This window comes from Tetrao urogallus (assembly GCF_951394365.1).
Source record: "Tetrao urogallus genome assembly, chromosome: 20".
NCBI lineage: Eukaryota > Metazoa > Chordata > Aves > Galliformes > Phasianidae > Tetrao > Tetrao urogallus.
The window spans coordinates 4,700,295-4,722,773 of NC_136833.1; the positions used below are offsets into that span (position 1 = coordinate 4,700,295).

General features: G+C 44.3%; 1 protein-coding gene across 3 annotated transcripts in view; it reads right to left on the reverse strand.

Moving 5' to 3' along the window:
- AP2B1 (adaptor related protein complex 2 subunit beta 1) overlaps positions 1 to 21,680 on the reverse strand; it is a gene marked incomplete at both ends in the record, with an annotated part of 59,966 nt that extends 38,286 nt beyond the window's left edge. For all 3 annotated transcript variants that reach the window (XM_079545212.1, XM_079545211.1, XM_079545210.1), the window contains 8 exons: positions 405 to 500; positions 2,604 to 2,724; positions 3,438 to 3,659; positions 5,533 to 5,723; positions 16,220 to 16,465; positions 18,225 to 18,360; positions 19,708 to 19,813; positions 21,644 to 21,680. In XM_079545212.1, the coding sequence (XP_079401338.1) occupies positions 405 to 500; positions 2,604 to 2,724; positions 3,438 to 3,659; positions 5,533 to 5,723; positions 16,220 to 16,465; positions 18,225 to 18,360; positions 19,708 to 19,813; positions 21,644 to 21,680 (1,155 nt within the window). The remainder of the gene's footprint in view (positions 1 to 404; positions 501 to 2,603; positions 2,725 to 3,437; positions 3,660 to 5,532; positions 5,724 to 16,219; positions 16,466 to 18,224; positions 18,361 to 19,707; positions 19,814 to 21,643) is intronic.
- Between the last annotated feature and the right edge of the window lie 799 nt (positions 21,681 to 22,479).

The window sequence follows — 22,479 nt, forward strand, 5'->3', positions numbered from 1 at the left end:
AAGAACATAAAACATTTAATACTGAGTTCCTCTGCATTCAGTCTCTTCTTCTACCCCCTTTGAAAGGTCAGGTCACAGCGATTAAAGGAGGACCTTGCGAATAAGCAGTCATTGTTCTACTGAAGCCAGCACAGTAGCATACTTCATCTGTGATGATTTTGCTGCCTTGCTCTGCTTGCAGGCTGAGGACTGAGAGAAGCAGACCCCCCTTGTGATACAGTCACCCAGAGCTCATAACCCTGCTGCTTTGCTGGGGCCATGCCCACAGCTGCGGTGGATCCACATCACTCAATCACCAACATAGGAGCAAAGAAGCCTCACATGACTTAAGAATGAGACAAAGAAGCCTGAGATTGGTTCTGGAGTCAGAAAAGCATGGAAAACCTGAAGCCTCAGGTACTTGCCTCAACCTTGATGGCACAGCGTCCAATAGCTCGAACAGCCTTGCGAACAAAGTCAACATCCACCTCAGTAGCATATTCCTTCAGCTCTGCCAGGACCTGCAAAGAAAGCACGCCAAAGTGAACACCTGGCTGACAAGGGATGCCACCCAAACACCAGCACACAAGCAGGATGTATTCTTCCACAGCCAACCATGCACATCCAAAGCTAACACTGTCAAAACCCTGATATCAATCTCTACCTCTGAAGCCAATGCTGTTGGGAAGAAATACGGCTTGGATTAGGCAGGCAGACTTGATTCAGGGTGGCTGAAGCCAAAAGATGGCTCCAAGTTCCCCCTGACAAACAGCTGGGGGCAAAATCAGCCCTGCTAAACTTAACCATTGCAATCCCCCTTACACTGAAGATACAGTGACACGGAGTTGACACACCTCACAAACAGATTTTATGTAGTTTGTTGTACTTATTGTGCTACATCCACTGCATGCAAAGCTCTTTTTCTCTCTGCTTTTCTGCATGGAGATGAACCCATGCATCCTTACTGGGTCAAAGAAGTGGAAGGGATTCAAAGACATCATGGAACAGACTCATACAAGGACCAGTAACAATATAAAGATTCGCCTCCTCTAAAGATTTATGCCTCTATTTCAGTTATTTTGCTAATGGAAACTGAACAAGGGCTTACACCAAGACCCACTTGGATCTAACAGCAAAAAGCTACTTTACCTTAAAACAAGAAATCCTTAACAAAAATACCCCATGCAACCTATCTGCTCTCAAAATCTCACGCTTCGGTTGCTCATGTCACACATGACATCACGGTGATGTCAAAAAGAAACGACAAAGGAGAAGTGAGGCAGCACAAAGCAAGACGGTTGTTTGAAAAATCTGTAGTCAATGCCAACTGCTCAGAACAGTGACAAGGTAAAGAAGCCTTGAAGGGCCAGACTGCAGACAAATAAATCTACACGAAGAAGACAGGGCATCTGTGTTTTGAAGTCCAATTATTTCCTTGGATGATCTACGTTGCGCAGCACTTAGCACTCAGGTTTAGTAGTCTGTGCTTTCCAAATATTGCCTGAATCTGAGAACCTGAGATACAAGCAATCTGTTGCCTGATACAGCAGGCATGGAGACTGGGCGTCTCAACAAGCTGCACGGGGAAGAAGGGAGCAGAAGGTTGCTCTCAGTGGGTCTCATTTCAGCGTGCATTTCTGACAAAGCTCGAGCTGTTTTTAGGAATGCCTCTTCAGAACCAGGAAGGGATTTATTTACTTCTCTGCAGATCCCAGATTGAGACACTGTCCTCCAGACACCACTGCCTTTCATCCAGACAGCCTGCATTATCTAAACACTAGGCATTAAATCTGGTGTGGAGCCTACATTCTGATGGAAACTGCTTTTTAAAATGTCTTCCACATAGCCAGCACAAGAGGGGCATGGAATTACCTTGCTCTGTTCAAAACAAACAAACAAACACCAGCCAAACAAAAACCAAACAGACAAGGATAACACACAGTGGAGACAGCTGCTTAAAAATGTCACATTAAATGAAGCTGCTGTTTGATAATTAGGATAGGACAATAATAGCATTAACCAGAGGCATTAATCATTCTGCATTAGCATTAGGCCTTGTGACCAGAGTGGCACTCAAGAACACTTACTTTATTTAAGGGCTTTGGATTAAACTATATTACATTCAAAGAGAATCTAAACTAGAAAGTAGTTTCAATTCAGCTTAGCTTTAGCTTTGTGACGTTGCCATTCTGCAAGCAAGTTAAGCAAGATGAAGGTTATTTTAGCTCTGAAGAGTGCCTATGCAAGGGAGTAACTATTTAACTAATACACTTGAAATTCACACTTCAGTAATGTTTGACCTTTCTGAATGCTTCCATTAAAGGCACACCTCTCTTTCTGGAAACAAGCTTCTCATTCTAACCTCAGCTCTAGCAGTGACTCATTGACAGGAGCTTTTCACCCAGAATCATAATTTGTAAAATGATCTACCTAATTGTCACAATCATTGGTACCTCCACTGAAATTATGGGGAAAACTCCAATTCTTCCCTGCAAAGAGCACAGGGAAAGTGATGCCTAACAGCAGAACAACATGAGTGATAGTTGCACAGTCTCTTTCAGGGATCAGAGGGTTTTTCCATGCCCAGAACACACGCAGGGTCTGTTAGAACTTGCTGAGCTGACCTGGGCAATGTTTGCTTGAGAAGCCAGGCGGATCATGATGTCCAGTTTCTCCAGCTTCACGTAGATAGGGTCGTTGTACTTCACAAAGAACACCTTGATTTCCTGCTTCAGGATTTCAGGCCTGAAGGGAACATAACATTGTTTCACCCAAGACTGGTCAAAACAACAGGCTCCATTCTAACTGGTCTATCTAACCACATCTACATCACACCTCCTCCATTTGAACTGCTGAGCCAAGCACTGTGCACAGTGCTACGATGCACTGATGTCCGTATCACTGTCATCAGTGAAACACCTTTATGTAGATCCCACTGACAAATTCATTTCCTGCTTCCATTTGCACATACTTCTGCCGTTGCACAGGAACTCTGCCATGCACACACAATCACAAAGTGCTGTCCCACCTTTCCAGTAAGGGTAGGCAGTATTCAAGCAAGTGGGAGTAATTTGGTGAAAAAACAACGCTGTACATCAGTATGTTATCAGCTTGGTTCTTCCACATAGAAAGGCAATAGGATAAAGCACACTACAGGTCATTATGACCTGTGCAGTTACGCTCTCCTCCCTGCATGCAATCTGATTTACAGTCTGGTGGGAGGGCACTTCTTGGTGCACTTAAAATGCAGTGAAGAGAAAAAGACAGGTAACAAAGTACTGTGTGACACTGGTATCACGAGTCTCTGCAACGACACAACTTATGTAAGCTACCAGAGTCACAAGACTGTTTAATCCAACCCTTGAGGAGGCTGAACCTGAGTTAAAGGCAGTTCTGCATGTATAAAAATAACAGAAGGAAAGCAGATGTCCTCCCACATCCAGGAACTAAGATTTTACCTTTTCTGCACAATCAAGTTGATGTTCCTCAGGGCGACATACTGGACTTCAGGCTCTCCAGACAGCAAGGTAACCAGTGGAGGAGCAAGCTTCTTCAGCAGCATGTTGTAATAATCTGAATCCTTGGGGAGAAGCTCCAGGAATTTCATCAGAACTTTCACTGCTGACAGAACCACTGCTGAGTTGGCATGGGACAGCCGAGGAGTCACCCGCTCACAAATACTGGGGACAGAAGAGGGGTTCACATTTAATCCAGAAATCTCAAAATATTTCAGATCTTACCTGAACTTTGGAGAATGCACACAGCTAAAGACACCTTCCTCAAACACTTCTACTTGGTTTTGTTTACAGAGAACAGGCAGACAGCCTTGCTTTCCTGAACACAGCAGGAAGCGAAGAATGACTTCTTTCACAGCTTCAAGTTTCTCTCCTGCTACACTTCACTCAAATTCTTCCAGCCCTCAGCAATGGACGTTTGGTTATTGGCTTTTTCTGCCTCGTGGTATTCTCTCCAAGTTCTGTAATCTCATCTGCCACTTACAAAACAACTTTAACAAAACCACTACCAGAAAAACACTTTAGCCCCCATGTAATCATACAGAGGTGATACATGCTTCAGGCTTGCTTGCCTTAGGAGAGGTTTCTGCCATTACAACAATTTGGTTCTAAAAAAACCAGTTTCTGTTACTCTGAAGAAACAGGAAAAAAGCAACCTAAATATCCTCCCAAGACTCAGCTTCATCACTTGCCTCGGTGGATCCTATATTCAACAGCATCCTAAACAACCCATCCCAAGCAGAAAGGAAGTTTGGGTTCATATGGTCTTTCTGACAGCATCTGTTACGTTTCTTCCCACCCCCTCCTGCACACTGCTAACCCAGAACAACCTTATTCCCATCTGTGCCTCCCTAAAGTTTCTTTCTCCGAAAGATTTGCTTTCAGCCACCCTGGAAGGGAGGCAGTAAAGCTAAGGGAAGAGCACAGGAGGCTGAAATAAGACGAGAGCAGATCTTAGATGCCACTGCCCAAGATCGCCTGTAAAGCCAAAGCCTCTTCAGCCCGCTGTGCCTCAGCTTCCCCGCGTGCAGGGAGAGTGACAGCAGCCTTGCTGTAAAGGAGAACACTACAAAGGCAGGTGCTGCCACTCTTCAATCTGAAATAAGACAGACCCTAAGAGTCAAGCTCCAAAAGGAGTCATTACTGCCCATACAGTTTTGTACAGTGCTCCGGCAGAATTAAGGATAAGGAACTCAGGGATATTCACAGCTGCTCAAACTAGTGGTGCCTCTCTTACAAAGCCAGGATAATGCTGGCCTGACACTCTGGAGATCTCTAGCACTCATTAATATCTGCTTTCTGGCACAAAATCTTAGAGCACAAGGAGGAGGGAGGTGGAAAAAAAAGCAGCAAGACTACTGGCAGAAATTTTTTACTGGATTATCTCTTGTGCTTCAAAAAGAAGAGTCACCAGAGACATACAGCAAATCAGAGCAGGTCTGACTAAATTTTGTTTATGGGCTTGTGCTCCTTCCTTCCCCTCCACCCAACTGTTAACATGGAATACATCAATCTCAGAACTCCCCTACACCAAGTAGTTGTCCTTTCTGGTTCCTTATTGTCTTGGGCATGAAATCTGGCTTTGTGATTTCAGACATAGACCAGGAAGAGGCTTGAAGCACACTACATACGCCTAAGGTCTCCACATTTAGCTTAGTTATTGGAGTTAAAAACAGAAGAAAAAAGGAGAATTTAAAGTTGTTTCTTAACTTTTTTTTTTTATTCTACACAGACTAACTTTTAGTGGGAAAAAATACTATGAAAGCCCTCAGACCTATGTGGGAAACACAAAAGAGCAGTAAGAAATAGGAATTGGCTCTGCAATGGGAAGTGGCAGTTCACCAGCAATAGCCCAAATCCCCCAAGTTCACCTCCCTTTTAAACTTCTACATCAAGACTTTTTGTACTGTTTGAGATCTAGAACACACAGCCCTCTTATTTACAAGCCTTTCTCACAGAGGTGACAATGCCAGAAGTCTGCAAGTGCTCTGCTACCAAATCATGCAAGCAGCCCATGTGAGAGCAGGATCAAACGTACCTTTGAGCTTCACGATCATCCTTGGGGTTGTAGTTGGACAGGCAGTCCAGAATGAAGATCTGCCCCCACTCTGTGCATTCATTTAACGCTGTCAGCAGCTTGTTGATGTTCTGAGGGTTCAGGTCCAGCAGGTTGCTGTTGGGATGCGACTCGCTGATTTCTGACAAAGCAGCAACAGCATTTGCTACCACCTGGGAGAAGAGGAGACAAGGAGAGGCATTCTTTGCTACTGTGTCTTCAGCGGCTTGATGGGGATTAACTTGGGTTTAGCACGGGTTACACATGGGACACTTGGAGATCCTGGCATGTGTTAGCAGCTGCAGCCATCACAGCCTTCAGGGACCCAGTACAACCTTACAAACAATTCTGAGAATCCAAAGCCCGACTTTAACCTTACCCTATGCTGAAATTTTGAGTCTCTTGGGGAAGAAGTGAAAGAGCAACAGCACAGCTAGAAAGGGCTAATGACAAATATAGGATATATGAGAAGTCAACACAGGCGTAAAGAGCATTTTGCTAGAGAAATTACACCCTGAAAGTGTTTTTGTCTATGATAGACAGAAATTAAAGTAAATTAAAATAAAGATAAAATGAGGACCTGGGACCAGAACTTCACCAGAGACATTATTCTAGAGGGGGCCAGCAATGGCATCTGAGGGTGCCCACATGGATCAACGAGAGCATCTCACCTACAGGCTTCCCTGCAGCAAGCCCCCCATAAGCATCATCTCCTCTCCTTGTTCCCATCAGGTGCTCAGCTGGAGTTGGATTCAATGATCCAAGTGGGTCCATTTCTATTAAGGACGTTCTCTTTATATGACAGTCAGGGTCCCAAAGCCTCTAATCACTGTACTCAGTCAGGAATGGATGCCTCTTGCCCAGTACCCCCTTGGCAGCCCTGTGGCATATGGCTCAGCCCAATCCAAGAGATGGGAAGACTCTTCTATTTCCTTCAAAATCTAACATGAAACCAAAAGAAATTTAAGCCCAAGTTTGACACAAAATCAGAATGCCCTATGAAGAGGTGCTTTGAGGACATACCACAACATATACAATGTCACCCTAACTCATTGAGCAAATCTGCTCAAACAGGGCCTTATAACATTACTTTCTGTGGGATTAAAGTCAAAGAAACATCTTATTAAAACCCTTGCATTTAGATGATTAAAAAGGGTTTTGATGCAATACACCGAAAACAAGAACAGCACAACCACGAAATTCTGTGCATTGCTCCCATCACTGCTTGTCATTAAAGCAATGTATTCCAAAGTCACTGCTGAAGCAATGCTGATTGCTTTGCATTTCACACCTAGAGGTCAGAGATTCCGATCCAAGGTTTGATGAATTTCATTAGCTGAGTGAGCCTTCCATCACCAAAACCATTAGCAATCAGAACTGCTGTCTTCCTATGCTGCTTTAATGAGCTACTTATTAAGATGTGCTGCTTATTTGTCACATTATTTAATTTGCCTAATTCCTGAATGGTTAATGTGACACAGCATAAAACCGAAGCAGAAGACCATTTTAATTTCATTAGTTTGGAAATTTTCAAGTGAAGACAAATCATGAAAGCAACTTAAAAGTTCAAAACTGTTACAAGAAAACACTTACAAAATGAAACAGAGGAAAAAAAGAAAAAGGAAGTGACAGAACCAAAGCACTGCAGAAAGGTACCTGTCAGCTGGGCAATGGAAGAGGGCTGTGCTTTGGCAAATGAACTCAAGCTGCCAGGTATTGACTTCTTGCAGTAATTAGTCCATGTGGATATCCTCATCCCTGGGGCAAGAACAAGTGAAAGCAGCTGTGCTGAAGCTTCCTCCCTTACAGAGGAAGCCATGTCTATCACCCTGAATTTGCCACAGGCAGAGGATACCCAGAAAAGCAGTGGCTCCAACTCAGAAAGTGCTGTGAGCAAGGGCTTGCTTGCTTTTAGGATCTTTTGAGAAATGATTTTATGTGGAGGGAGGAAGGATTTAGGTTGGATGTCAGGGAAGTTCTCTCCTATGAGAGTGGTGAGGTGCTGGAACAGCTGCCCACAGAGGCTGGGGATGCCCCATCCCTGGAGGTGTTCAAGGCCAGGTTGGACGGGGCCCTGGGCAGCCTGATCTGGTATTGAATGTGGAGGTTGGTGGCCCTGCATGGGGCAGGGGGGCTGGAGATTCGTGATCCTCAAGGTCCCTTCCAACCCTGGCCATTCTGTGATTTTGGGGCTTTTTTGAGCAACAAGCATGGAAGCATAAATGTTGTAATCCACAGAAGGCTGAGGATGGGACACTAAGTGGCAATCCACCAGATGAAGCGTGTCAGGTTTTCATCAGAAGCACCCATACGTGTGAGCATGAGATGGTATGATGCCTAAGGAGCCTGCTGCCCATGTTCTGATTTGCACCACAAAAAGGACTGGAAGGGGCTGTGAAACACAGGCAGAAGCTCAGCTCTGCCAGGCTGGCTGGGATATAGTATCACAGTGTGCAACTACAGCTGGTCCTCACCTTCTACCTGAGCAGAGCACTGCTGCTGTCAGCTTGGTGACACAAAGATAAATGAACCTGAAGTGGAGATGGAAGGGGATGGGGAATATTTTCAATAAACTTTAAGCAACACTGATTCAAAATAAAAAAGCAATTGCTGGCGATTCATACTGAACATATTGATGTGTTATAGTATGCCAACAAAAATAATTAGCATCTTCAAGGCTTTTTACACAGCCACAGCACAGTTGAAATGAAAACAGATTTCAGAAATGGGTCCAACATAAACACTGGTTCAAGTATGCCTGCTCACCTCTCCTCATTGGTGCTGCCCTGGATGCATGATGAGACAAGAACTCAGAGCAAAGCAAGCCAGAACTGCACAGTTCCATCCCAGTGCACAGCTCCCACCTTGCCCACAGCTCTCATCAAGTGACGGCTCAGGCAACACGTACACCTAAACTGAAATGCTGCCCACAACGTGGGGCTCTGGCCATTACTGGGGAGTTATGGATCTCTATCAGATTCAGCAGCACTTGCTAAAGGAAATCCACAACTTAAAGGCTGAACTTGCGTCCAACTTGGTTGATTCTTCTTCCTTGGCACAGCAATATGAGATAATGAAGTCTGTCTGCTGAACAAGTGCAAGGTACAAAGTGATAAAACAAATTACACAACAGTGTCTTCACTTTGAAAATAAGTAGCAATGACAGTATTGGGGGAATATACGGAAAGTAAAAGGTAAAACTTCACGTGTGGCGTAGAACTGTAAGATCAGATCAGAAACAGATGTTTCACAGCAAATGTCACAGCTCAGCTGAGCAGAAAAAGCAAGCCATGGGCTTCTTCAGCAAGCCACTGCTCTCTGCCTCTAAAAAACAAATAGCCAGCTCCAAGGAATGGGAAACCCGCTGAGAGCTGGAGGACTTATTTCATCAACTAAAAGCAAACTAAAAGGCCAAACTAACATCTAGTGTGGGCTCTTGGTTCTCAGAAGCAAGGATAGCTTGCTACTCACAGACAGGTGAATCCAAACAAAGAACACAAATAGCTTTTCAAAGCTTTAACTTGTAATTTAACATCATTTTTGTATGCAAATGCATTATAACAAATCTGAGACAATGATTAATGGTGTAAGCACTGTAAAGCACCATTTTCTAAAATAACAAGTTAAAAAAAAAAAAGCCTGAACAAATATGCTGTGTGTTATAAAAGGCCATATATGCGAGGATGTGCCTGGCAAAACAAAAACCACAGCTCACAGATCCCAACCAATGAAAATCAGCCTAAAAATCACCCAGAAAGTACAAATGAAGAGCAGACTGGAGATTAAACAGTAATGACCATCATCATCTGAGGTCCCTGCCTTGCTAATTTAAAATCAATCCACTACATGTCAACACTATTCAAATGCAGTCACAGCAACATCCCTTCAGAGCACAGTTGAGCTGAATGACAATAAATTTGCTTTCTGGCTGGAATTTCCTGACAAATTTAGACTTGGAGAAGTGTCACTGGTACCAAGATAACTAAATCTCACAGGCTCTTATTAAAAAATAAACCCTACACTTAAGACCGTGCTACAGATTTAATGAGAACTCCACATTTTTAAACCCACCTACAAACAACCCCCACCTCTGTAGCCCCAGACTCTGGCTCCAACCTGTGAGAAGCTGCAGAGCTCAGAGCTCTGCTTTGCCAGTTATTCCTCCTGGCAGCTCAAACCTTTAGCTCAGAGCAAATGGTATAAAATACATCAACAAGGAGGGAAGGGGGTGGGTGAAAACCCGAGTGTCTGCCTGCCAGCCCACACAGAAAAGCTTTGCAGGGGGTGGGGGAACAGGAGGGAAGCTAGGCAGATCTAGAACGCCAAAGAGTCAAAGCAATCAGATTATTGTGCTGGCATCCCAGGCTAATTGGAAATCAAACCAAGTGTGTAATGTAGTTAATGAAATACAACATTCTGCTGCTTAACGGGAACCTCTGGCGCACCATCCCATTAAAACGAGGAAGAAATGAAGAAAAGGAGGAAAACAAAAAGCTCAAAAAAGATGCCACCTCGCTGGAGGCTCCCAGCCTCGAGACAGCCAGGCACCACGTGATGTTTTTGAGAACACAGAGAGATGCTGACATTTTCCAGCAGTACACTGAGCGTGCATGGTGTGCTCGTGCCACGGAGCACGGCCTTCCAGCAGGGTGGTGGGGGCATCTGCATGGATGTGTATTTCATGGGGCTGCCTGTCTGCATAGCACAGGTGATGCAGTGAGTCTGAAAGGTCCTTAATGGGTACCAATATAGGCAAGCTCTTTCCTCTAAAAGCTAGACACCCCAGCACTGTTTATACGTTTTTTCATCTACAAGCCCCCTTTAAGTTAGCATCCCTAGAAATGGCCCAAGACCATCAAAAATGGCCTAAATAAATAAGAAAGCCTATTTAAATATTTCACATAATTAACACATTAATGTGTGTATAGCTTCACGTTAAGACCCTGGGAGACTAACACATCCTCAGTCCACACACAGTCTTGGAAAATAGCATCTCACGTGCACGGGGCTCTGAGTAGGCATTCATCTTCCACTGCTTTCATTCTACAAGGCTGTACTTCAGTACCTGAAGCTCTGAAACCACGCTGCTGGATAAGTAATCAGTTCCCACCCAGAGAACTGCAAATTGCCTGGGAGGCGTGGGAAAGACCTCCTGCTTGCTTTTTGCAAGTGGGATGAATTTTTCTGGAGGTGGCAATGGCAGGGAAGGCAAAGTGTTGTGCTCCCCACGATCAGCTCGTCTTCAGTGGTTTTTATGCTTCACTGCTCCTATGAGGCATTGCAGAAAAAGAGCACTTTGTAGCAGACTGAACACTGCTCCTACTTTCTGGTCTTGCAGCATCAGGATCCATTGGCTGTAAGACAGGAAACCATGCTTCCCCAAGAACCCCAAGGGTCACCTATCACATACCAGGAACAGTTCTTTCACAAGGCTTTTTTAAGGCCCTTTGCAACTTCCCTTGCAGAGGTTCTCCCTGGCACCATCCAGCGGCAAACAGGGCTCTCTCACCCCAGCAGCCTTTTTAGAAGAGAGCCCACCAGTCAAAACCTTATTTAGCCCTGACAGTGTGAGGACTGGTGGGGTAACAAAGCATCACAGCTACAGAGTTTTGTGACAAACAGTGCTGGTCAGTAGCTAGAAGTGTCTGTTCTGATTGAAAGTGTAACATCTAGGCACATGGCAACAAAATTTCCCAGCACTCAAATTGATATTAGAGATCCTGGGATGATCTATTGGGCAAGACTAACACTTGGGAAATTAGACACACACTGGCAGCAGTAATTGGAAAGAAACAGGTCTCCGATGGATGAATTTGTCAATTAAGGTTTATAAATGAGGGGTCTTGTAAGGACAGACTCCTGGGAGCCATGGAAATTCATGCATTACTGTATGAACGCATTGCATCTCTGCCAGACTGAAAGCATTCAGAAGGAAGGGAAAAAACAGCTTCCACAGAATCCATCCCAAACCAGCATCCCTCAGCCTACCCAAAAATCAAATCCTGCATAGAGGCCCACAGTTCCCTCAGATCTCTTCAAGGTGACAACCTGGAAAACAACCGTCTGCTCAGCCAGCCTGACCCAACCCAAAAATCCAACCTAAAGCCCTGCCACCAGCACGGGGTGGCAGCCCTCCCCTCTCCCCCAATTTAAGTCTTTGCAGTCTGACTGCTGCAACGCAGCCACACAAGCAAAGAGGCTTCTGAACTCCCTGCTCATCTCCACGTTGCCTCTTTTAAGCATCCCTCCACACACATTAACATACCCCTATTTATACATGCTCCTCTGCAACCACAGCCCTTCTGCAAAGAAAGTTCTCAGCTTCTCAGATAGATAGAAAGGTAACTGGCAGGAGTGGCCTACAAAGAGCCCTGTGAAGATGATGTTGTACAAGACCAGACCCACAAAGTCCTGTCGGGACTCGAAAGGACCACCAGCAGTTTCTTGATGTTATTACACAAGGAGGAGCAATATTCCTGTACAACATACAGCAGAGGGCAGCCCAGGAGGTAAAGCTGCTTTTGAATAGTCCCATACCCCAGGATACAGTCTCAGACAGACAAACAGCTTGCCAGCAACTAATAAAGAGAAAGTGAGGACCTTCTTCATTCATAATGCCATACTGGAAGCCCAAATGTATACTTCAAGTTCTGTTTGGCAGAGAAGGAACCTGTGGAGCTTGCAGTCACAGCAGGAGAGTCAAGAAAGCACTGTGATACAGATCAATGGGCTTTCAGTCTAGCCTGTGAGCTATGGAAACTCAATACTGCTAGAGGTGATTCTGACTAAATCAAGATTAACCTCACATCTGCTCGTTATCCGGGCTCAAGAGACCCTCTTCTCAGCACAGCTTACTACAAACAGATGCAAAAAGGCACAACAAAAGAGTAACTCCGTTCCATACACTTGGTGTCTTTGCTAATCATCTCGTTACACGATCTGTTTACTCCATATCGATTCCCAACAGCGCTCCTTCCAATAAACTGGGATTACAGGTGGCATAAAACATGACACTGCTGAACAGCAGATAAGTGGTATGTCTACACAGCCCATGAAAACACAGGAGCAGAACAGCCACACCTTGGAAGCTGTCATCCAGAGCAGCACAGTGACAAAGCAGAACAGGAGGAAGAAGTGCTACAAGGAATTAAAAACCCAATAGCACCTATAAGAGAACTGAGAGAAGATGACACCAACCAAACTGGAGTCTTGTGGCTAGCACAGATTGACAAGGAAACGATCCCACAGGTTGTAAGCTATCCTAGAAGGTCAAGGATCAGAAGTGTTCAGAAAAAGAAAGGCTGTTCCATTCAAATATTAAGAGACCAGTAAGGCTTATGATGGCTTTCCCCTTATGCTTTTCTGCTAACATTTACACTTCTGAGGAAAACCAAGAAGCAAAGTGATAAAAGCCAGAAGGGGGACTACAAAACAAGTTACAAAACAAGGTGTGCAGCCATGAACAGATTTGGTTCTGCTTTGAGCTGCTGCCATCTCGTGGCCTTCTTCTCCATCACCAGAGCTTGGAGTGTGCAATGTTCTCATGGCAATCAGTCATCGAATGCAATTCACAAGTGTCAGAACACAGGATGAGGATAAAGGAAACGTGGTGGTCCTCTGAAGGATTTCAGAGTGTCTTTAGCCATCAGCAGACACATAGGAGACCAATCTCTCACCTCCTGCAGCCAGCCTCTAGCTTTATATTCATGGAGGCCTGGTTCTGCTGAGCTTCTCACAAGAAAATGCTGAGCGCTGAAGACAAAGTGTTTGTCATGGGACACATCTGGGAAGCAGTGAGGGTTTATCTACAGAGGAAACTTCAGCAGAACCGGCAACAAAAAGCAGCTCACGGCAATTTAGATCCGCCTGCAAAATGAGATTCAGGTCTCCATCCACCAAACTTCTGCAGTGTAACCACCTGGTAACTGAAGCACATCCTCATATGTGCTATTGGCCCACTGCCCATGGAAAGAAAGACATCAGCTGAAACACAGTAAGCCACCAACCCATCTAGTACCTTGTCATATGTACTCATAGCCACCTAGATGCAATTAGAAAGCTGAATTCACCCAGGAGAAACTGCAAAGGTACCACAGTGAGACCACAGAAGCAGCTGGAGAACTACTGTACTGCATTCAGGTGCTGGTCCTTTAGCCACAGATAAAGCTCCTCCAGAAGCATATCCTGTACATCCTCAAGGAACAAAGGCCAGATCCCAACAACAATAAGCCCAGTTAAGAAGAAATGCACCCTGGCTACACACCCTCAGCATTGCAACGCCCTCAAAACCCCCACCCCCTTTTTGGTATGATATCATGGCAATAAGTTACCAGTTCTAAAAATACAGAGAAAAATAGCTCTGACAAGGTCACTTCCAGCTTCACATTGGACACCTTTACAATGAGGGTGATGTGAGAGACAGAAGCATGCATCCTGATCTCCACACAATTACAAGGCAATCAGCAAGCCACAGATGGAGTTGTTATTCAGCACAGCACCCAGCTTGAACAGATCGTGCTTGCTCACGTGCTACAGGCAGCCAATTACAAAGTCACACCAAACCCTTCTCAAAGACTATTTTTCAACATGAGGAATTTTCAACTCCTGCTCAAAATCATCATTTTTCAGAACAGAAGTGTGGACTTCCTGTCTAAAACCCATTCTGCTCCACTGAATGCCTAATGTGCCCATTTCCACAAGTCATCAAAAGAAGAGAAGCATTTATATTAATAAAGCCATGAATGAGTTTAGGTAAGTTGCAATGAATGAGATGCACCATTTGCAGAGGAATGTGCCACGAGGATAGATGTATCTATACCACTCTTAACTGATCTTTCTTTTTGATATCTGACACTTTTGCTTTTTTAAACTAAATGGGAACTTTCAGGCTCTGTAATCAGCTTAGATGGTGTATTAAGTCAGCAGCTATAGGAGTCCAAAAGCTGACAAAAATCTCTCTGTATGCACCGTTAAAAGCAAGAATCCTCTTGAAGCCTGCAGATCTGAAAACACATCACAGGCCTCTCCTCTTCATCACCATCACCCCTGCATTCTCCTGATGTGGACACAGCCTCAGGATGAGCAGGTAAGTGTGACACAATGCAGGTTCTGTGACCCTGTAGGGTTTCAGCCAAGGTAGAGCTGCAAAGGCTTTTCCATCCCAGCTCATCTTTGTTACCCAGACAGAGCTCATAAGTTTAAATTGATCATTTTTATTAGGCATCTCTGTGCTACTGTGGTGGCTTATTTCACAAATGGAGCATGAACTACTCTTTGGTATCTCTAACCTTCTCTCCATTCATTTCAGTCAGTATTAATGTGCTTTTAAAATAGATACTGGTTCTCTCCTAACAGCCTATGGTTTATTTACCAAAACAGATCACTCTACAGAGATCAAAACGCAGAAAGGGCAAACAAAGCTTATTTATTTCTCCTGAAGTACTGCATCTATTCAAGCCTAAGCTCCTCAACTCACATTCACAAGGCTAGAATCAGCAGAAGAAAATCAGAGAGCTGGAAATCAGGCTAAGAGAAGTAGGTTATATCCCTGCTCACAGTACACTCCATCACTGCAGCGAACTAGTGAAGGTCAGGGGCCAGTATTTAAGTGGAACTAAAGCAGCCCAACCAAGTACCTTCAGAGGCTGTAAGGCACTCTCAACATCCCATTTATAAAAAGCAGGTGTTCTCCTTGTGCCTCAAAATTACTCAGGCAGAGGGAACACCTCCAAGTAGTCATGAGTATGCACACAGAAGCCTAGCATAATAAATTCAAGGAGGGAAGAAAAGGGAACAGCTTGGAAAAGAGACTGCAGCAATAGGTGCTTCTATCTTCCGGTTGGCACCAATGCTCCCTGATTTATGCCTGTAAAAGCCAGGTACTTTCAGTTTTAGCACCACTAAAAAGCCATAAGAAATGTACTCACAGCCTTCACTCCCTGCTAAAGGGTCGGTACCTCACCACCCACCCTTGACTTATTCAGGGCTGCCCAACAATAGTTACCCCAAGGCAGCAATTTGCTTTATGTGGTTTGATTCATGTGCCATAGAATATGTTGTTATATCCACAATAACCACATAACATGACATCTTTAAGAATAGGTCCATCAGATCTGTGCTCTGTAAGAGCTGGAAAAGAAAAAACCCACTATATTTTGATTAGAAAGTAACAGTGACATATGACAAAGGGTCCATTTCCACATCAAGTATCTGTGAAAACACAATTTAGCGGGTAAGTTACCCTGTGAAATTCTTGGTCTTGACCTCTACCTCTGCTCTGACAACTCATTTAACTGTATGAAAAACACAATCAATTTCCTTCCCTCATTACAGGCTGGGAGATTTATCTGCCTTAGTGAGTGAATTCATCCGCCCTCCTCACTGCAGAAGGCAATGGCTACGAGCTGCAGCCATGGTAGGAACATCAGAAAAAGCATTTCTCACCCTGCTCTTCTGAGTCATCAGACCATAAGTTAAACTTTTGCTGCAGCACTCAAGATAGACAAAAAAGGCAAAAGCCCAAACGGGCATCTCCTATTTTCTCAAGCAGTAAGCATTCCCTAATCAATGCATTCCTCACAATGCATCAACTGCAATTAGAAGCCTTCACATTCCTGATTGCCTGTCTCTTTCCAGTTCAGGCAGTGCACTGCCAGGATATGTACATTACCATAGGATTCGAGTCTGCAATCAGGTCACGCAGAGAATCCAGAAATCCCTGGTCCTCCACCATCTGGGCATTGATGTCATGCAGCTTCGCCACGCACACAGCTGCAGTCTTACGAACATAAGGGTCTTCATCCTTCAGACACTTGCGAAGAGGCTCACACAAGTACTCCGTGATCTTGTCCACCCTGATACATCCCATGGTGCGGACGGCCAGAGCACGGATGAGAGGGTTTGGATCCTCACAATCCTTCAAAGGGAAAGAACACACAGTCATCAATTCTGCAACAATCATCGCTAATATCTTCCCCGCAGCCAGAATCACGCCGTTCTTATTTCAAACAAAAGGCATCCTCTTGGATTACGTGTTCAAAAAGGCAATTAATTCAGATTGATGATAAAAGGTAGAACAGATTCACAGAAATGTTCCATACCACCACAGAACATTTTCAGGCTATGATAGTTTCCAAAACAGTAACACTGTGATCTGCTTCCCTTAGTTCTCCCCAGACAAAGCGTCCCTCACCACGGCCAAACCTAAAACACAGCTATGCTGGAAAGGAACCTCTCACCATCCAAAGGCTAGCCTCAGGCTGCTTGCAGACAAAATACAGTTTCCAGTCTAAAGGAACCAAAGAATATAATGGCAGAAGTAACCAGTTACACAACGTGACAGCTATTCAGTGATATATATAACTGTGACAGTTATATTTCTCACAGGCCAACAGGTCTAGACACAAGCAGTACAGGAAGAACCAAAAGGTGACACCAGAGGTGTTTTTCTGATGAGATGATTATACTTCAAAGCCACATAATTCATCCACACAATCATTCTAAAAATTCAGTAGGTTTTAAAGCTAAACTCTCCATCTACTCCCCCACTCTATCTACGTCTCTGAGCAACCCTGTTCTGCATTCAGGTTACAACAGGATGGATGCAAAATGATCTACAAGAAGCATTTTGCACACTTATCTTTCACTGTTTTCACATCCTACAACTGAAACACACCTGAATGCATCCACTTCAAAGTGACATCTCTCACCAGAGCATTCACCACTTTGAACTGTGAACTGCATGTGAATCACTGAGCTAAGGTATACAAGTGCCAACATTTTCACTATATTAATGCCTGTCCCTCAGCTTGCCAAAAAGGACATCAGACATTTCTACATTTCCCTGCCTGGAAAAGCAAAGCACTGGGAAATGTTGGCTATATTTGTTAGTCTGTTCTAACTGCATTACACTTCAGAGATGACAGACAACAAAATTCTTTCCAAGAGCCTGTATGTGGAGATAGGGACATCATCCTGGGCAGAACAGAGCTGCTCTCAGCCTTGCTCTTCTCACCTCTTCCAGCATCACACACCACACCAGAAACTCACAATATGATCACATTCCTTGGTTTCTGGGATTTTGTAATGCGTTAGGAGGAGTCTCAAACTTTTTCTAAGTGCCAGGCTTTAACTTACATAACATGAGACTGAAATAACACTTCCTAGATAAGGAGAGGCAACTTGACAACAGAATTAGAAGCAACACTGCAATCACACTTATTTTCCACTGAACTGTCTCTCATTTTCACCAGAGAACAGATTTCCACAAGGCACACTGCTGAGGCATTCAAAGAACTAGGTATATGTACGACAGATCTACTACAAAGGCTGGAAGATGAAAAATAAATGTTCTGTTACCAGTGACAGAAGGTGGCCTGTAACGATGCTTAGCAAAACGATAAAAGCAGCTTTTCCTGGAGCTTGCTCTCTCATAACCACTTTCAGGACATGTAAGTCATCTCCTCTGCAGTAAGTAGAGGCAGCAAGACAGGAACAGGACCCAGATCTGCAGGACTCAGCCTGCAAACTCCTTATTTCCTGCTCCTCTATACACTCAACTTTAAACCAAAGACTCCAGTACAAAAGCAGAAGTAGACAACGGCTCAGAAAGGCTGATGGACAAAGAAACATGGTGGCAATCTCTCTGCTGGGCCATTTTCATGGGAACAAGTTACCTTCACAAAGCTGTTGACAGCCATAATGGCCATGTCTGGCTGGCTTTTGGCGTAGTTCATCAGGTACAGATACACCAGCTTCTTCAACTCCAGGTTGTCAGTCTGCATGCAGTTCACAACATCAGGAAAGAGAGAGCTGGACAGATAAGAGTGAAACAAGAATTGAGAAAAAGCAGTGAGATTACTGGATACACAGAGGGACAGTGACAATATCAAAGAAGCCAAGAAAATTGGAGTTCAATTCTAATTGTTGTGCAGTCTAATGACAGGTCACTTCGATACGATGGGAAAGTTGTTACGACAAAGGTGTGATGACAGAAGGACCAGCACAATAGAAAGATGCTACAAAGGAAGGGAAGAAAATTGCTCACCTGTATCAGAAGATTCTAGCAGGGGAAGGCTTCACCAAGGAGGAATCTCCACAAAGAGAGCCTTCCCCAGTGCCAATCAACCCTTACATGAGGTCTAACAGAAGTGCAGCCTGGCTCTACTCCTTCCAGTCTCACAGCTGAACTTCCTTCACCTGTGCTCCCAGGGCTGACCAGGTCTTTTCCCCAGGTGCTCAATCAGTGGTTCAGGCCGTGACCCAGCAGTCCCCATACACCTTCCTAATCAGTTTGCAATCAGTTTTGTAACACTTTAATCACTTAATCACACCTGGAACAGGTAAAAATTCATGCAATTTCTTTAAAGAATTTTAATTGGAGAGTTCAACCAATAAGAAACTTCACCATATCAGGCCTGGAAATTAACCAACAACTAAAACAGATGCTTAAAAATGTTGTGGTAGTGTAGGGCACTTACAAAGAACCTGCCAAATTTCAGCCTTGCAAAACCTTAGGAGATTAAACACTGATAAGCTGAGTGTCACCCAAATATCAAGCATCAATCTCTAAACAGCCCTGCACAGGAAAGCAGAAAACTACACAAGGACATCCGCAGCTTTCCAGTATGCTGTAAAGATCTAAAGCTGAAGGTCAAGCATTGTGGGCAAAAACATTACTTTTTCTCCCTTACAGTTTGTGTGTTTCTCCATTCTATGATGAAGTCATGATTCTAAATTTGCCACCTTATCTCAATTTCCGTGGCAACAGATCCTACTGTCACGAATCCAGGACTACTGCGACTTTACAGCAGATTCCAGTAGTGAGGGAAGCCAGAAAAAGCGTTCAGCTCAAGCAAGTCTCTGGTTATTTCAAAAAGGGAGTTTCAAAAACTGAATCAGCACATCAGATGGTAAATGCCCATGCTGGGGTTCGGACTAGATGATATTTAGAGTTCTCTTCCAACCGAAACCATTCTGTGATTCTACACCTTTTAGCCATCATGATGAAATCTCAAGGGTCCTCTTTTAAAAACACTCATCTTAAAGTGTGTTGTAAATTTATGCTATGACAAGTAACGATAGAGGAGTGTGCCCAGCACACCCAAGGGAGGCCCAGCAGAATCAGAAGTGCTGTAAGTGGAAGAAATTTACTTTTACCTGACATCCTTCCCCACAGTCATGGCTGCAATAACCTTCTTCACAGCTTCTTTCCTTTTCTCCTTCTTTTCATTATTGAGCTCAGCCTTCAGTTCAAAAATCTCTCCTGGGAGAAAACAGAAAGGATTGAGCTTTCTTGGAGAAGAAAAAGGTCTGGCTTTAGAGGCAGCATGAAAGTGACTTTTTATTCTTCTGGCCTGTTATTCCACTAAAACCAGTGCAGCAGCACATAGAAACTATCAGATTTTATGGAGAACACTGTCCAAGAAGCAGCAAAGTTGCAACATTCAGAGTGATAGGGGCAATGCCTTGCTACCAGAAAGCAGTTAACAAGAATCACACTGCATGTTGCAGCTCTGCAACTTCCAGAGCATTAAATCACATCCCTGTAGTACCTGTTTCTCAGAGGCAACCATTATATAACTAAGATGAAAAGATGTCTGGTGACACCAGACTCCCACTGACAAAAGCAACAACAGCTTCTGCAGTCAACATAGCAGCCTCTTCCACAATAAGAATTTCTCCACATAGTGCTGGAAAGTCAGTTCAGGCTGGATCACAAGAACAGCAAAGCAAGTTTGCAAAGTACAGAAGGAGCTTATCAGGCCTCCACCAGACACAGCAAGAGCTGCGGGAGGGATAAGGCTCCTTGGTGACAGACAACTCCCCAGGAAGGAGCAGCATTACACCAGAAACCAAAGGCTGAGAAGGACACCCTCCTTACAAACACCAAAACGTCTTCAATAAAACACATCCTGTCCCCTAACTCTCAATTCTTACCCGCTGATACCACTTTGTCAGAGCAGCAGTTTCCATTGCAGAAGATGACTAACATAGGCTTCAAGAAGAAAAGAGCTTCCCGCTCTGAAGAACAGAGTGCAGTGACCACTGCCTCCAGTCCAAGGAAGCAAAGTGGGCATGGCTCACACAGCTGATGCCCCAAGCGGTGCTCAGCCAGCAGCAGCTCGCACACCACAGCTCGGTACAGCTTGGCCTCCTGCAGCCATCTCAGACACACTTGGCTGACACTTTAGGACTGAACTTACAGGCAGAGCTGCTCCTCAGAAAGAAGCAAACTGCATTTGCTTAATTTATGTTTCATTAAGCTTCAGAACGAGCTCATAAATAGATCGACGCTGTCGATTTTTCACTGGCAAGCATTCATTAGAAACATTCAGCCATCCTGAAAAGGAGAGATTGATATGAACCATTTTCTACATCTCCGGGAGAGGCGATGAGCAACATCAGGCTTAAATCACAGCCAGCAAGAGCTAGGATAAACAGTGCTTTGTTTAAGAACTAGTTCAGGGGAAAAAAAGAAATCTGTCTGGGGTTGTTCCAGCAAAGCAAGAGGTAAATGGGTAAAACAGCCCCAGTCTTCAGCTGCTGCTGTTTCTCCTGAGGAGAGGTGACCACAGCACATAGGGTAAAGCCAAGGGAATGTCAAAAGCAGCACATGGAAAACAGATGTATTTCACTGCAGGTTTGGAGGATGCAGCAGTGGGAAACCCCATTACCTATGTGTACCTATGTGTCAGCTTAAGGGAGAGAAGTATGCATCCACATTAAATATTAATCTTAATCACCATAATCCTGTGATGCCCAACTGAACAACCATCCTCAGTCCTGAACTTGTTAGCCCATAACTAAATCATTGGTTTTGATCATAACTGCACTCAAATCCTAATGTGTCATTGTCTGGTGCTCAAAACAGCATCAATATGGGTCAGTTAACACACTACAGATCTGTCTATTACAATCAGTTTTGTCTTTTGTCACCATGTGACCTACTTCTGAAGTTTTTCCCTGGACGATTAAGATGGGAAACAAGGACAGAGCTAAAGGAAAAGCACGAGTTCTTCTGCATGCAGTTAAAAAAGCCATGTAAAAATAGCTCCCCGCCACCTCCAATCCACCATGCCCACATAACACCAACCTTTTTTATTGGTCGTGAAGTATTTGGAGTCCGTCATGGCTCCAGTTCCTTAAGACACCTGAAAAGAATAATGTAAGAATCAGACAGGACGGGGAGCTGACAACAGGCTGAAAAGAAAAGCCTCTGTCTTCCAGTTCTCTCAAGCTTGAAATTGTTATCTTTCTCTGCCAAGATCTCCCACCTCTGACACTCACATGAGGTTATTATTTCAGTGCTGTGCATGTCTGTGGACCGGACTTAAAAATGCTGCTGGGCCAGCAAGTGCTTCACAGAGAGTGGTCCCACCAGCACTTCCCTGCTCCTCAGAACCAAATTAGCAAAACATTACATTACAGGGATCGCCCAAACATATGTGCAGATCCATCATTTCATTCCTGCAATTGCCAGCTCTGTGACAAACACGACTCAAACAGTTCTCCAGTACAGGCTGACAAACAAGCATAGGAGTGGGCAGATCTACTGTTTTTGATGAAACAGTCTGCATGGGTGCTAAGAATCCATGACCCTAGAAACAACCAAATCATGCTTTCTCCTATTCACCCCCCATCCTTTTCTACCTATTGTTCAATTCCTCTCCTCTTAAATGTACCTCTATGACCTTAAATGTGACCAGCAAAGCCAGCAAGTAATTTTTCTCCTAAACACAGCCCGTCTGCTTCCATACTGTTCACATTGTGCTGGCTCAGCACCAGGACAAGCCCAAGACCCTGCCCAGCTCTGCAACCAGCTTGCTGTTTCTTAACACTTTCCTTCCTCATCCCTTAACCAATCCCATCACCACCAGCATCTTCTTTTTTCCCCACCCACAACGGCCATCACCCTTAACATGCCACACA